At 43.0% G+C, this 14159-nt stretch overlaps 1 protein-coding gene across 1 annotated transcript in view; it reads left to right on the forward strand.

Moving 5' to 3' along the window:
- The window catches only part of RMND5A (required for meiotic nuclear division 5 homolog A), a 44924-nt gene extending 31179 nt beyond the window's left edge, over positions 1-13745 (forward strand). The window contains exons 5-9 of the mRNA XM_073342887.1: positions 243-409; positions 3116-3281; positions 8440-8542; positions 9941-10095; positions 12032-13745. Coding sequence (XP_073198988.1) covers positions 243-409; positions 3116-3281; positions 8440-8542; positions 9941-10095; positions 12032-12095 — 655 coding nt within the window. The 3' untranslated portion in view covers positions 12096-13745. The remainder of the gene's footprint in view (positions 1-242; positions 410-3115; positions 3282-8439; positions 8543-9940; positions 10096-12031) is intronic.
- The last annotated feature ends 414 nt before the right edge of the window (positions 13746-14159 follow it).

Raw genomic sequence — 14159 nt, forward strand, 5'->3', positions numbered from 1 at the left:
GTGGCGGCATTTAAGTGGTAGATTAAGTGATCCCTTTGTATTTATATGTATTCCTTGCCAGAGGTGGGAGGCTTAATTATTTGTAAAATGTTCTGAGATCCTCTGAGCACTGAGTATTATAATGGAAGTGCAGGATACGGAGCCATATTCTTATTGAGATGCTCCATGAAATGAAAGTTATAATTTTAACAATTCTGCACTGTTGTAGGCTGAAACTGATTTTTTCCCCCAATTTTCTTTAGGTGGGCAGTATCTAACCGAGAAATGCTCATGGCCCAGAATAGTTCCTTGGAATTTAAACTACACAGGCTATATTTCATTAGTTTATTGATGGGTGGAACAGCAAATCAGAGAGAGGCATTGCAATATGCTAAAAACTTTCAGCCGTTTGCTCTAAACCATCAGAAAGGTGAGTGAGTTTTAGTTGTTTTTAAATTTGTAACATTGAGTACTTGGCATTCAGTTTGAATTGCCTTTGTATTCTATTGCTGTGTTTCATCAAGTCACTTATTTACTTTTCCAGGGGGGAGATGTGGAGGCCTTTTCTTCATATTAGAATATATTCAAGAGCAAGTTGTGATGCCACAATGAACTCTTGACTGTTAATAAACACAAGGAACAAAGTGCTAAGAGCAGCTGTACATAGGTAATAGAGCATTGAATAAGTGAAGGGCAGGTTGAGTTAAGTATTCATCTCTCCAGAAACCCCAAGGTGGAATTACAACCATAAAATAATTACATACATGTTTTAAGCACATTAGCTAGAAAGTGAGAGGGTGGGAATCATGGGTTAGTGAGACTGTCTGTATCTTCCTCCATCTGAAGTGTCAATCTGTCTTTCTTTTCACACTTCCTACATCCTAGTTTAAAGCTTGTATAATCTTTATAGGCTACAACTAGTAGAATGTGATATTGATCAGGTTTGACCCTGACATTCTATCCACTGCGGGGATAGGATTGGGAGGAGAGACAACCTGAATATATTATTCAATTGACTTTTTTAAAGTCACTCACCGGATATTTTGCTTTTCTCTCTTCCACTCTTCTTTAGCCTTCTCATCTCTCCCACCCACTTGCATTCCCACTCCTCTGATTCCTCTTTGCTTTGCAGCATCTCCCACAAGTAGCTAGCTTTTTCGAACAAGCTAACACAGAACCTTAATGCTTTTGACACTTGTCACCGTATCTTGAAATGTAAATTCGCCCACCTCCCCCGCCTTCAGGAATACTGTCCCGGCATCCTGGTAGCTTGAATTATCTTTATCTTTTAAAGGTGACAAGCAAATATATTCAAACTATAATTATAATGTTGCTGGGCTTTTTATTTAGGTCTTCTCTAATATAGATTCATTGCCAGGGTAAAGTATACAAAAATACACACATAAATACTGTTTGGGCAGACGTCTGGTATTCCAGCTGTATGTGAGAATATAAAGGGTTTTTTTGTCGTGAGATTCAGGTGACTTGATCTTTCGACAAGCTGGGAAGCCATGAGTGAGTTAAACATGCCATCCCAAATGAGAGCCAATGAAAGCTTAATTCCGTACCATTGTATACTCTGTTTATGTTGTAGTGGCTGGGGTACGTGTGTTCTTTCAGCATTCTGTCCAGCTCCGCACAGATAGCGGGTTCAACAGACCTCAGTAGTATTAGCCAGTGTGGTTCAGTGCGGGAGGTTGGAATGTCGTTGCCTCGGTAGCGCTGTTTAGGCTGCTCAGTGCTTGTATCCTTGTAGCTTCAATGTTATTAGTAGCTTGTGCAGCATGTTAGTTCAGCAGACTCATAAAGGAAGACCACAGGCACAGTTCGGGGGTGAAGGCGCTCAGCCGAGTTTGTTGTCCACGAAGCACGGTATTAGCTCCCTGGATCAATGTCTACAGTTACACTAACGCATGTATGCTCGTTACAATGGATTCAGCTCAGTCAGCTGCGGGACTTTCCGCTGCCCCCTAGGCTGGACAAAGGAGGTACGGCAAAGTACCCTGACATTTCTAGGCTGAGACAAACAACTGGAACACACAATTTACACACTACCTTACGTATTTCATGACATCCGTTTGTTACATCCCCTTGTTCCTGATATTTTGGACAAAACATCTCTATTGGTTATTTTGTCAAACCATCTTATCTTATGTAAATATCTAGTGTCTAGTATACTAGCAACAACTTTGCCAAGTTCATGGGCTGGACAGTGAACTTGTAAGCATCTGCTTTAATGCATGGCCAGACTTTGGTTCACAGCCTCTGGTTTAGGCCTCAGATCTTGCCCCAGGTCCAGCACTCCAGGCTCTCTCTTCACAAAGCTTACAGAGAACTACTTTTGAAAAGTGTTAAGGAGCCTTGAAAACTTCATCAGTACTAGTTTTCCATATCCCTCTGCCTGTATAGAGAGATTGCCCTATTAACATGAGTGCAGCTGTCTCCGCAGGGAGAGAAATTCGTATGAAGATATTGTAAAAACCTCAGCAAATGATCTTAAAAAAGGAAGGGTATATTTCTATAAATCCAAGTATCTTGACCCCAGTGTTTCTGCTGTGCTAGAGTTAGAGACCGATCCGTATCCTGTTGAAGAGTGGAATTCCAGCTCCGGCATCATTTGCCTGAGTAATTTGTTAGACATCCGATCTTAAAACTGTCTGTAGTCCTGGACCTTGAACTAATAATCTGTGCTCCAACCTCATCCAGGGTCCGACCACCTGTTGGTAGGAGAAAAGTAACATGTTTAGTAACAGCCTCTCTAAATAAGCAGAGCCTGACATCTGAAAGCTGCTCAGACATTTGGCACATTGCAAGTAGACCCAGTAGAAGCAGGTTGGTGGGGGCAGAGTGCAGGTGATAGCAGAAGTGCAAAAATAATGCAGTCTATTCCATAGCACTGCGGTCTGTTCTGGTTCCAGAAAGATATCTATTCCATGCTGATCATACCCATATTTGGTACTGAAGTGTGTGTATATTTCTGAATCTCTTGTAACACAGCTGATAATCGCTGACTCGGTATACATTAAAATTACTTTTTTTTCCTGTGTCAAGGGGAAAAGCTCAGACTAATCTTCCCATTGTAGCATAAAACAATGTAAAATGTAGTAGCTAAAGTTTTGTTTTTTGTCCTTCACAGATATTCAGGTTTTGATGGGCAGCCTGGTGTACTTGAGACAGGGTATAGAGAACTCTCCGTACGTTCATCTACTAGATGCAAACCAGTGGGCAGACATCTGTGACATCTTTACAAGGGACGCCTGTGCTCTCCTGGGTCTCTCGGTTGAATCACCTCTGAGTGTTAGGTATGCTATCTCCCACTGAAATGTTTTGAAGGCCAGGGTGTCTAACCTTTTCCCAGCTGCAGGCTGCAGTGCTAACTTGACAGGAATGCAAGAGACTTGCCTAATGTTCATTAAATATAGCCAGTTGTAAGACTATAGGTTCCAGCATGCAGTGTGGCCAAATGGCCTTCTATTCAGCTCAAAGTGGAACATTGTATGCTGGGATTCTTAAGATGCTATAGGTTATACATCCATATTAAAGATGAGGCGGCAACCAGCTACTTTGATCTTAGGACAAGTGTGTGAAAACTGGTACCACAACTTGACACTTAAAAATGAAAAAGCCTGGACCAGTTATCTACTTGCTAACACTTCTAGTCAATTTTGTTATCTTCAATTCAGTTTTCTCACTTTGCATTGGTTCTGTGTTGAAGTTCTGTTTCTAAATATGCTAGAAGGTGATTTCAGCAGGTAAAATTTACAGCCACTCATGGGAATTCAAGATTTGCAAAGATGAAATCTTGCACTTTCACGGGAACTGGTGTTTCCGAGCTATGTGGTGAATATTAATGTTGTGTTTGTCTGAAAATACCGAAATCTAATTTTTCTTTACAAGTATAGTGGCCGACAGCAGTCAAATCATAAACCACCCTTTACCCAGATAGTGACGAATTAACCATCACTCGGACTTTGAGCTGTACATCCCCCAAATGCACTGTAGAGGTTAGATGAGAAATGAGAGATGGGTTTTGCCTTTCAGTGGACTCAATCCTATGGAAGTGCTGTTAGGGGGCTTATTCCTTCACCCACTTACTTCCCTGGTCCTTCTCGCATGAACAGAGAGCAACAATACCCGAAGTCCAAAGGTGCAAACAATTCGATGTTTATTGGGGTGAACTTCCAGCAAGCATGATTCCAGTTTCCTTCCTTAGTATCCTCCTTCCCAGCTCTGACACCACAAAGCCTTACACCTGTGTCCCTGTTCCCATTCCTGCCCTTAGCCAAACATGATTCCAACTTCCTTACTCCCATTCCCTGTTCCCATCTCACACACCCACATGCCCACCGCTACCCACACCCAGTCACTTCCTCATTGACTACAGATTATATAGTAAAACTTGAGTTCTGCTTAGCTATACCTTAACCAATCATTTTCCTGAAATTTAACTAACCAATCCTAACATATTGTAACATGATTATGTAACCAATTATATCCCACCACCTCAATTAGTTTACACCCAGCAAAATTAATTATACAGCAGACAGGAACAATCACAGAACCAGACAGAGATTATACAGACAAACAAGAGCAAAGTGGGAACTATAATGACAAAACAATACAGAAGTGAGGATTTCACATCCCAGCTATTGATAAGTGAGTTCTTGCCAGACAGGATGCTATCAAACTAAGTTTCCTTTTACATTTTCTAGGCACTTCCCTTTCTCTGGAGGTGATAGGAATACAATCCTGTCCTGATAGTGCCTAACAGCCCAATAGCACCTTATTTCAATGTGACTAGTTTGGAATGCGAGGATGTGACCGTTCGCTTCCCAGCTTATGGCTGCCTCTGCTGCTTAGCCAAAGGCCTGAGCCTAAGCACAGGGCCACAAACTGTCACAGTAAGAGAAGGACCTTACACTGGCAGACAGTGATTTTGATTCTTTCTTTTATACCTCTATCACTAGCCAAGTGATAAGAATACAACTAAATTCTTAGAGTATAGGCCTTTACAGACAGGCCTGAATATCTATATCCTAACAAGTGCCACTATTGTTTTTCTTGGTTATCTGCTTGCTTGTGACTGTTAGTTACATTCCTGCTTAGCTGACCACTTTTAAAGAGGTACAAACTCACTACAGCCGCACTTCAGACATTTCATTAATATCTGCCAAGTAATAGTATTAATGATTTTCAGTGGATCCGTTTCTTTTGGAGCCAGGCTCATGCATTGGAAAGGAGCAGCAGAATGGAAAGGAAAAGTACGCCTGCATCTACATCCTTCTATAGCAGCGTTTTATTGATTGATTTTAATTTGTGGATGTAAAAAATGAGCACTAAGGAATTCGTGTCCCTGTAATAGATTTTTAGTCCATCTTTTTTCCTCCCAGAACAATATCCAGCGTGTTAATAGTCACTCACTGACATTTTAATGGCCCATGCATTGACTGAGTAATGTGCACAGTTCATTATCAGCACAAGTGTATGCGTTGCTACCACTGAGGTGGAAAAATCCCCTCCCTTTTATTGATACTTGTGTTGATTAGACAGCCGTTTTGGGCCCAAAGTGAAATCAGTTGAACTGTGGTGTTTTTATTGTGCATGTGTTATTGACATTCGTGGCATAAACAAGACTGCTCTAAAATGTGGCTACTGCACGTACGTAGCAAATACTTTAAAAATTAGACCAGTTTGAAATAAAAGTCTGCCTACAAAATTTCATTTTCTAAAATTTTGGTGCAAGACCATTTCTCTTTTTATGGCTGTTCAGTGGCTTACAACAATGAGGATCCAATCTTATGGGGGCCCTTGGGCCTGTTCCAAACCCATTGAAGTCAGTGGAAAGACTCCCATTGGATTCAGTGGGCTTTGAATTGGGGCCCTTTAAGCACTACTGCAATCCAGATAAATTGTCATGTGCTAAATCAATTTATTTTAGCTACTGTTAGTTTTCAGAAGGCTCTCTGACATCCCTCACAGATGTTTTCTTTTAGGACTACTAAATGAGCTGGTGCTTTTGTTTGTGCAGAATATAAATCTTCCAAGTGTAATGTGGGCTAATGCTGGAGCTATTGGTCTCCCCCTACTGGCTGGAGCACAGATAATGGTTTGAATTGGCTACTGTGTCTGAGGTAATGGATCTGATTCTTTAGCTTAGATCAGGGGTGGGCAAACTATGGCCCTTGGGATTACCAGCCCCGTGGCGCAGTGGGGCTAAGGCAGGCTCCCTGCCTGCCCTGGCCCTGCGCTGCTCCCAGAAGCAGCCGGCACCACGTCCCTGCAGCCCCTGGGGGTGGGGGTGGGCAGAGGGCTCCGCGTGCTGCCCTCTCCTGCAGGCACTGCCCCCCCGCAGCTCCCATTGGCTGCGCCCAATGGGAACTTCGGGGGAGGTACCCGAGGGGAGGGCAGCGCATGGAGCCCTCTTCCTTCCCCTCCCCCAGGGGCCATAGGGACATGGTGCCAGCCACTTCTGGGAGTGGCGTGGGGCCAGGGCAGGCATGGAGCCTGTCTTAGCCCCGCTGCACGCTGCTGCAACCCTGAAGCCGTTCAAGGTAAGCGGTGCTGGGCCAGAGCCTGCACCCCGAACCCTCCTGCACCCCACACCCAAACCCCCTGCCCTGAGCCCCCTGCTGCACCCCTCCTGCACCCCAACCCCTTGCCCTGAGCCCCCACCTGCACACTGCACTCCCTCCCACACCCCAACCCCAGCCCTACATTCATGGCCCTGCATGCAATCCCCCTCCTTCCCGCCCCCGTTGTGGCTTAGATGCTACAGGGTCATGCTTTTAGATCCAGAGGTTGCAGGTGTAGTCCCCACAGACGACCCTGCCAGAGACATCGTTCTAAAAGCATTTTATTAACTAAACCTCTCAAAGCTCCTGTGAAGGAGCAAGTATTATTTTCACAGATGATAAAACTGGCACAAATAGTGACATGACTTTGCCAAAGCAACATAGCACGTCAGTAGCAGAGCTGGGATTAGAACTCTTGGCTCCCCTTCCTGTCCTCCGTTAATTTGTTGCAGGGGGTAAATGTACACTCAGTGCAAAATATTCAGACTTTCCTGATAATTTGCCGAAAATCATTTCCACACTTATTGTGGCAACCTCCTGGAGTACTGCAAAGTAGTAGAATATACTTGGGTAACAGGAAGCTCCTGGAACAAACTCTGTGTGGCACCCAATCTTAGCCCAGCTGAAGACCACATTTGTAACATAAACAGAGCAGGTTGCATTACCTTCCTCAGCTCCATTCTGTGGAGACTCCTTGTACATTTTAATCCCAGGGACCGTATGTATGAGATCTGGAGTCTCTTGAAGTTACACTAACAGACTATTAAAGGTCTGATTGTGGTCCATGTACGTACAACTCCTTAGGCTGCATTCAGATCACATTTTGGCCATGCCAGTTATGTAACAGTCTCTTGACCACATGTAAAGCTGAGTCGTTTCCAGTCCCCTTTTTCTCTTGGACAGTGGATACTGTGACAAAGCTCTGTCCTTGCTTCCATGGGTCCCACGTTTCCTGATGGATTTCGCTAGTCTCAGAGGCTCACTGTGACCCTGCATGTAACCCTTCTCTCTCTAGAGATAAGGGTCACAGTCTACTGAGCCATTTTCATCATAAGCCAGCGAGGGAGGTGAGAAGTTATCCTTCCTTGCACAGTCTCTGTTGTTTCCCAGTCTCAGTGATTAATCAGGGGGCAAAGGTAGGGGAGGAGAGCCAGGGCTCACTCTCTACTCCGGGCTCCAGCCCAGGGACCCTAATAGCATCAGCTATGGTAGCTGACCTTTTAGAAACATGACATGTACAATTCCCTGGGCTACTTCCCCCACAGCAGCCCCCACTTCCTCAAGCTCAACTTCACCCTTACCTCAGGGCCTCCTTCCTTGTGCCTGATATGGTGTGTACTACTCAGCCTCTCCAACAGCACAACTTCCTCCCACACCTCCTGACATGCACCCCCACCTGACTGGCTGGGAGGCTTTTAACTAGTTTCAGCCAGCCCCTGATTGGCTTCAGGCGTCCCAATCAACCTAGCCTTCTCCCTGCCTTCTGGAAAGTTCTTAATTGGCCCCAGGTGTCTTAATTGACCTGGAGCAGCTGCCATTTCACTTATCCTGGTACCAGGGATTTGTTTAGCCTGGAGCTAATATATCTACTATCTCCCACTACTTTTCTATAGACATCTGGCCTTGCCCCGTCACAATACCAAAACAAATGGTACCGTAAATCAGATTATTGATGTGCTTCACTCAAATTGTTACTCTTCAGCTTGTTGAACATAACAGAATCCCAGCAACCTGCAGTCTTACTTGTTGGGTAGTAATACAGAAGGCAAGAATGGACTGAGGAAATATGACAGTCTTTTGTCCCCAGTAACTTACTAATGAAGTAAAGCTGTGCGAAATATTTATTTTAAAACAGCATCCTGTGCTAACATTTCTGTGCTTTCTGCAGTTTTTCAGCAGGTTGTGTAGCATTGCCAGCTTTAATTAATATCAAAGCTGTGATCGAACAAAGACAGTGCACTGGAGTTTGGAACCAGAAAGATGAATTGCCGGTGAGTATGTTCTGTACTTTCAGACAGACAAGGATTCGGACAGTGAGCAAGCCTTTTGAATTTCTCTTACACTGAAAGTGTGTATGGATTTTCTTTCACCCCAAAAGTCAACTGTGTAACTGCTAAAACAGCCAGGAGTGTATGCTGCCGTAAAAATGAGGAGGAAAAAAATCAGATTGTTATATTCCCATTGTTCAGCCAGGCCTGAGCTCCACCCACAGCTTGCTGGAGTACTGCCACAATACTAGGTGGGCTTGAAATGACCAGGAATGGCATCGTTGTATGATTGGTGGACTGAATTGGGATCCACAGACACAATTCTGGAGGAGCTTGTTCATAGCAAAATCCGTGTGACCATGCCTATGAAATTGTTCAAGGCTCTCTGCTCCTGCTTTGAGAAGGAGAAAACTTTTCACGCATTGAGCTGGGCAGCAGTAGACGTGGCATTCCTGATGAGGGTGATGAGGATCCATGTGTGGCACCAAAGTGTCTGTTGGGACCAGTCCAGTATTGCTTTTTATAATTGTGACTGTGGAATCTGGTCTGAGGTGGGTAACCAGTACCAAAAGAATCACTGGAAAGAAAGTGGTTTAGCAAAGGATCATCCAGCAGATGTGGATTCGTTAATAGTACGTATATAGCTTCTTGCATAGTCTAAACACTTCACAAACACTGCCTAATCCATTTTCACCACACCCCTGAGAGGTCAAGTAATACTAAGGTTAAAGGACTCAATCAGAAGCACCAGTGTTAGCCAGGATTAGAGGTTGGGAATTCCTAGTCCCCAGTCCTTTGCCTAAACCACTGAGCCACATTTTTCTCTCTCTGTCTTTGCATTCGTCTCTTCCTGAAATCATACAATCCCCCTGCCTGAGGAGTGGTGGAAGAATTTTTGCCTGGACTTGTATCTTCTGCATTGGCCTCTGACTGGAGTGATCCCAAGACTTTTGATGTGAATCATAAACGTGTTAGTGGTGGGAGTTTTAAAAGCACTTTAGGAATGTGGATAATCCATTCTAGTTAATTTCTAATGGAAATTAGTCATTAAATCCTTTAGCCAGCTTTGGAAATCTCTGCCTAGAACAGATAAGTCCTGTAGGATCATCCATTTCCAGGTCCATTTCCCTGCCAGTGCTGGTTTGTTCTACAATGCGTACCTACAAGTGGTGTGCCAGCACTATGCTCTGCTTTGCAAAAACAGAAAACAGTTTAATTTAAGATCACTCTGAGATATTTCTGGCTGAAGGCTTCCCACTCATCAGCACAAGTGATTCCGGTGTACTTAAAGTTGTATGGAAATGTGTTTAATGGCCCTGTATAGAGTGGTGATGACTGTCTGCTGGAAATGCAGTTACACGAGATACATGGTGATTTTAATTACTGTATTCTTTTATACAGATTGAAGTGGACCTCGGTAAAAAGTGCTGGTATCACTCAATATTTGCCTGTCCCATTCTTCGTCAGCAAACAACAGATAATAATCCACCTATGAAACTGGTCTGTGGTCATATTATATCAAGAGACGCTCTGAATAAAATGTTTAATGGCAGCAAGTAAGTCTCATTCTTTTCCTATTAGCAAAGTGTGGGCAGGGACCAATTTTAAGGTTAAAATAGTGAATTTGGGGTGAGAGAAGACTCCATAAAGGCAGCATGGGTGGGAAGATAGTTGAAATTCTGGTGGCTGACTTCAAAGCAGGATAGCATTGTTGGTGCACTGGAACAATAACAAGTGAGTTGGCTGTATATTATTCTTATGACACTGAAGGACCTGATATAAGAATCTCAGTAGATAGGATTACATCACTTTGAAAAATTAGCCTTCCATTTTACAGAAACTATAATTATTGCTGCATGAAGGCTCAGGTTTTCTATGCATTGGGTTTTCTGTTGAGAGCAAGGTTAATCCCACAACAAACAAATTAAACAGAAAAAAGGAAAGGGGTCAGTTGGGGGAGATCCTTGGAGGAAACTAGGGTAATCAAATAACTTTGAGCAGATGAATATTTCTTGCAATGGTGATTTCATGTTATTCATTAACTACTTAGATGTGGAGGGGGCAGGAAGGAATGCGGGAAATAAGGAAAGTACTTTTTAGGAAGGGAACCTGTACAACTATTGGTAATTCCACTTTAGGACACACCGCATCGATAAAGCATAGAGAGCTGCACAATATAAATACACTATAACGTTAATTTAGGCCCAAACTTAGATTTTTGTAACACGAGGGTTTTGTGAAACCAAATAGAAAATGTTGCTGGGTTTTTTCAAATGAAAATCTTGGATGTGTTCTGGTTTTCATATTCACTGCTGGGTTAGAAACCCCAGCGGAATAGCGTTGTGTTAGTGCATGAGAGGCAGTCCATGAAACTGTCTAGACATTAACTGTAAGTGGCCGGTCTAATTTCATAGTCCAAACTGAGCAAAATGCAGCAAGCAACCACACAGGATAAAGAGTGAATTTTAAAATCTAACTTCTTCATTTTTAATAATCTAGGCATGAATAATAAGGTAAGTAGCAACTACATCTTTAAAAAAAAATATTCTAACTCTGGCTAGGGTCCCTTTGTAGCAGAGATGGGTAAACTACGGGCCATGTCCAGTCCTGCCTGGCCTCTGAGCTCCTGGCCAGGGAGGCTAGCCCCCGGCCCCTCCCCCGGAGTTATGCCGCCACGTGGGTAGCGTGGCTTGCGCCTGCCCACCTCCCAGGCTTTCCAATAAGCCTGTCCTGCTGCTCTGAGCGGCCTGGTAAGGGGGCAGAGTGGGGGTGGGGGTTGGATAATGGGCAGGAGGTCCCGGGGGGCAGTCAGGAGACAGGTGGCGGTTGGATGGGGTGGAGGTTCGGGGCAGTCAGGAGACTGAGCAAGGGAGGTTGGATGCGGGGGAAGTCCTGGGGGAGGGCAGTTAGGGACAGGAGTTCCAGGAGGGGGTGGTCAGGGGACAAGGAGTGGGGGGGGGGGGTTGGATGGTTCGGGGGTCCTGCGCGGCCTGTCGGGGGCGAGGGTGTGGATTGGGGTCGGGGCAGTCAGGGGACAGGGAGCAGGGGGGGTTGGATAGGGGGCGGTTAGGGGACAAAGAACAGGGGAGGTTGGATGGGTCGGAGGTTCTGAGGGGGGCAGTCAGAGGGTGGCTGGGGGCAGGGGCCAGGCTGTTTGTGGAGGCACAGCCTTCCCTACCCGGGCCTCCGTACCGTTTCGCAACCCCGATGTGGCCCTCGGGCCAAAAAGTTTGCCCACCCCTGCTTCATAGCGAGGGGATCTGTTCAGTGGAGCTGAGGAAAGCATTATGCAGAAAGGGCTATCTAGTCTCCTTTTCCTGCCTACCCTATCAAATATAATTGAGAACTAGGTGCTATTATAATATAAATAATAATTAATGTAAATTCCTAGTGGTCTGTTATTTCAACATGTGAAAACAAATGGAGATGTCCAGTAATTGCAGTTGCGGCTGTCATATTAGAACAACCCTAACACGTTGTCTTTGTCTCTAGATTAAAATGCCCCTATTGTCCAATGGAACAGAGTCCTGGAGATGCCAAACAGATATTTTTCTGAAGAAGTGATTCAATATGCAGTTTGTAAGTGACACTCTGAATTACGGGTGCATTTCAGAAGAATTAAAAACACTTGTTCCATTTTATGCAGCAGACTGAGGACTCCTGTGTTTGTATAAGCTAATGCTACAGAAACTTTGCCAACATTTAGTATATACATACAGAGTGGAAATGCTACAGAAATAATATTACCATAGAGCTTTACTATACTCTTGGTCTCCATATCTGATCAAGTTTCTACACCAGCAGTTGTCATTCAATGCAGGTTTTTGTACTTAATTATATGGTGACTTTTTAAAGTATAAACCGATCACCTCCTCCCTCTTCTCCCCTCAATATGTTTAATATTCATCCTGCTATTCTTCTGTCATCCTGTTGATAACTGTCACCCTAAGGAATGTTTGTGGAAAAAGTTTTATTTCCAGTAATGTGTACATAATTCAAAGTAAATACTTCCGAAAAAGTTTGATAAATTGAATAGTGTTATAAAACTAATTTTTTTTTCCTGGGAAAAAAAAGCTGTGATATATTCTGAGTTTTCTTTCAAACATTTTTTCAATTTTTACATAGAACTCAAAGTAAATGTGCATATATATAAAATATATAAATATATAGCCCTGAGGGGCTAACTGTTAAATTCCATCACTAATTTATAAAAGTGGTGTATGGATAAATTACTACTGGAATGGAGTGGAACAGGAAATCCTGTTCCTTTTGCTTTCGTGATCAAGAAATGTTTGTGTAACAGAATATTCAATAAAATGGAGTTCTAAGTGGAAATGCTTTTAGTCAATGACATTTGCTCTTTGGCCTTTGTAGTCATGTTCTTTGAACTTTGTATTCAGGATTAGGCTATAAATGTCATGTTGCTGTATAGTTTAATAGACATAGTGTGTTATTTATAAACGGTTAGCAAAGCCAAATAAACTGTCAGAGTATTCATTGTTAAATTGGAAAAAAACCCAACCCATGTTCTGATGCAATCTACTGATCACAATTCTGCACCTTGCAGGATTGGGCCCTACATCCTCATATTAGAAGCTAGCAAATTTTCTGTAGCTTGAAAACACTTTGCTTCTAGCCTTGCGTTTCGTACTAGACTATTACTGCCAATGCCACTTTTTCTTGCTCAGTTTGTTATATTGTTGACTAGGTGAATTTGTACTCATAAACCAGATGTAGATCATGGCAGTTAAAACTTTTCTAGTGTGAATATATTTGTATTTATTGCACTGTACTATAGTAGGGCAAGCAGCCATATGGCATGTTAAGATACATGTAAAAATATATTTCTGTATTGTGTAATAATCCCCTCCCCCAGCTTATCTGATTGAATTCTGACACACTGGTTGAATGCACTAGTACAATGCACGACAGAGGAGAACATCACTCAGAAATCTACATTTTTGCATCCCTGTTTCGTCTGATTTAAGAGATGGACTTGGGCTCAGTGGCAATGGACGCTCTGAGTAAGACAAGAGGAGCAAACCAAGACACACATTAAACTTTGAATATGTGTTCAGTATGTGTGTGGAAAAAATAGAGCTGTGTGTGTGACTTCTGCAATTAAATTGTATTCATACTGAGTTAAAAAAATGAGGCTAAGTGGTGAAATCAACAATAAACGGGTGAGGATATTATTTTTAATGTAGGTTTTTAGTCTCGGTGAAGTTACTTATAACCTTTATCTTGAGTGGAATTGCTTTATTTTGGCATTTCAGCAAAATAGCATGTGTATTGTAAAGAAAAATGATGTAAATGTAATTTTAAAAAATGTTATTGTAGCTTTCCACTTAGCACTATATGTTACAATCTATAATGCTGGGGCAGTGGGATCACCATAAACAAAAGCTAATTTCTGTGGTGTCCTGAACACAGAATTGTTCATAACACACAAATGGTGCCAAAAGACCATGGCATCATCATGGCTAGTTCTCCGAAAACATCTGCTCAATGTGCAACATCAGGCAAAAAAGCTACCGATGTTCAGAACCATTAGGAGAGGAATAGATAATGAGATAGAAAATATACCACCACTATATAAATCCATGGTACACCCATCCCT

This window comes from Lepidochelys kempii, chromosome 4 (assembly GCF_965140285.1).
Source record: "Lepidochelys kempii isolate rLepKem1 chromosome 4, rLepKem1.hap1, whole genome shotgun sequence".
Taxonomy (NCBI): domain Eukaryota; kingdom Metazoa; phylum Chordata; order Testudines; family Cheloniidae; genus Lepidochelys; species Lepidochelys kempii.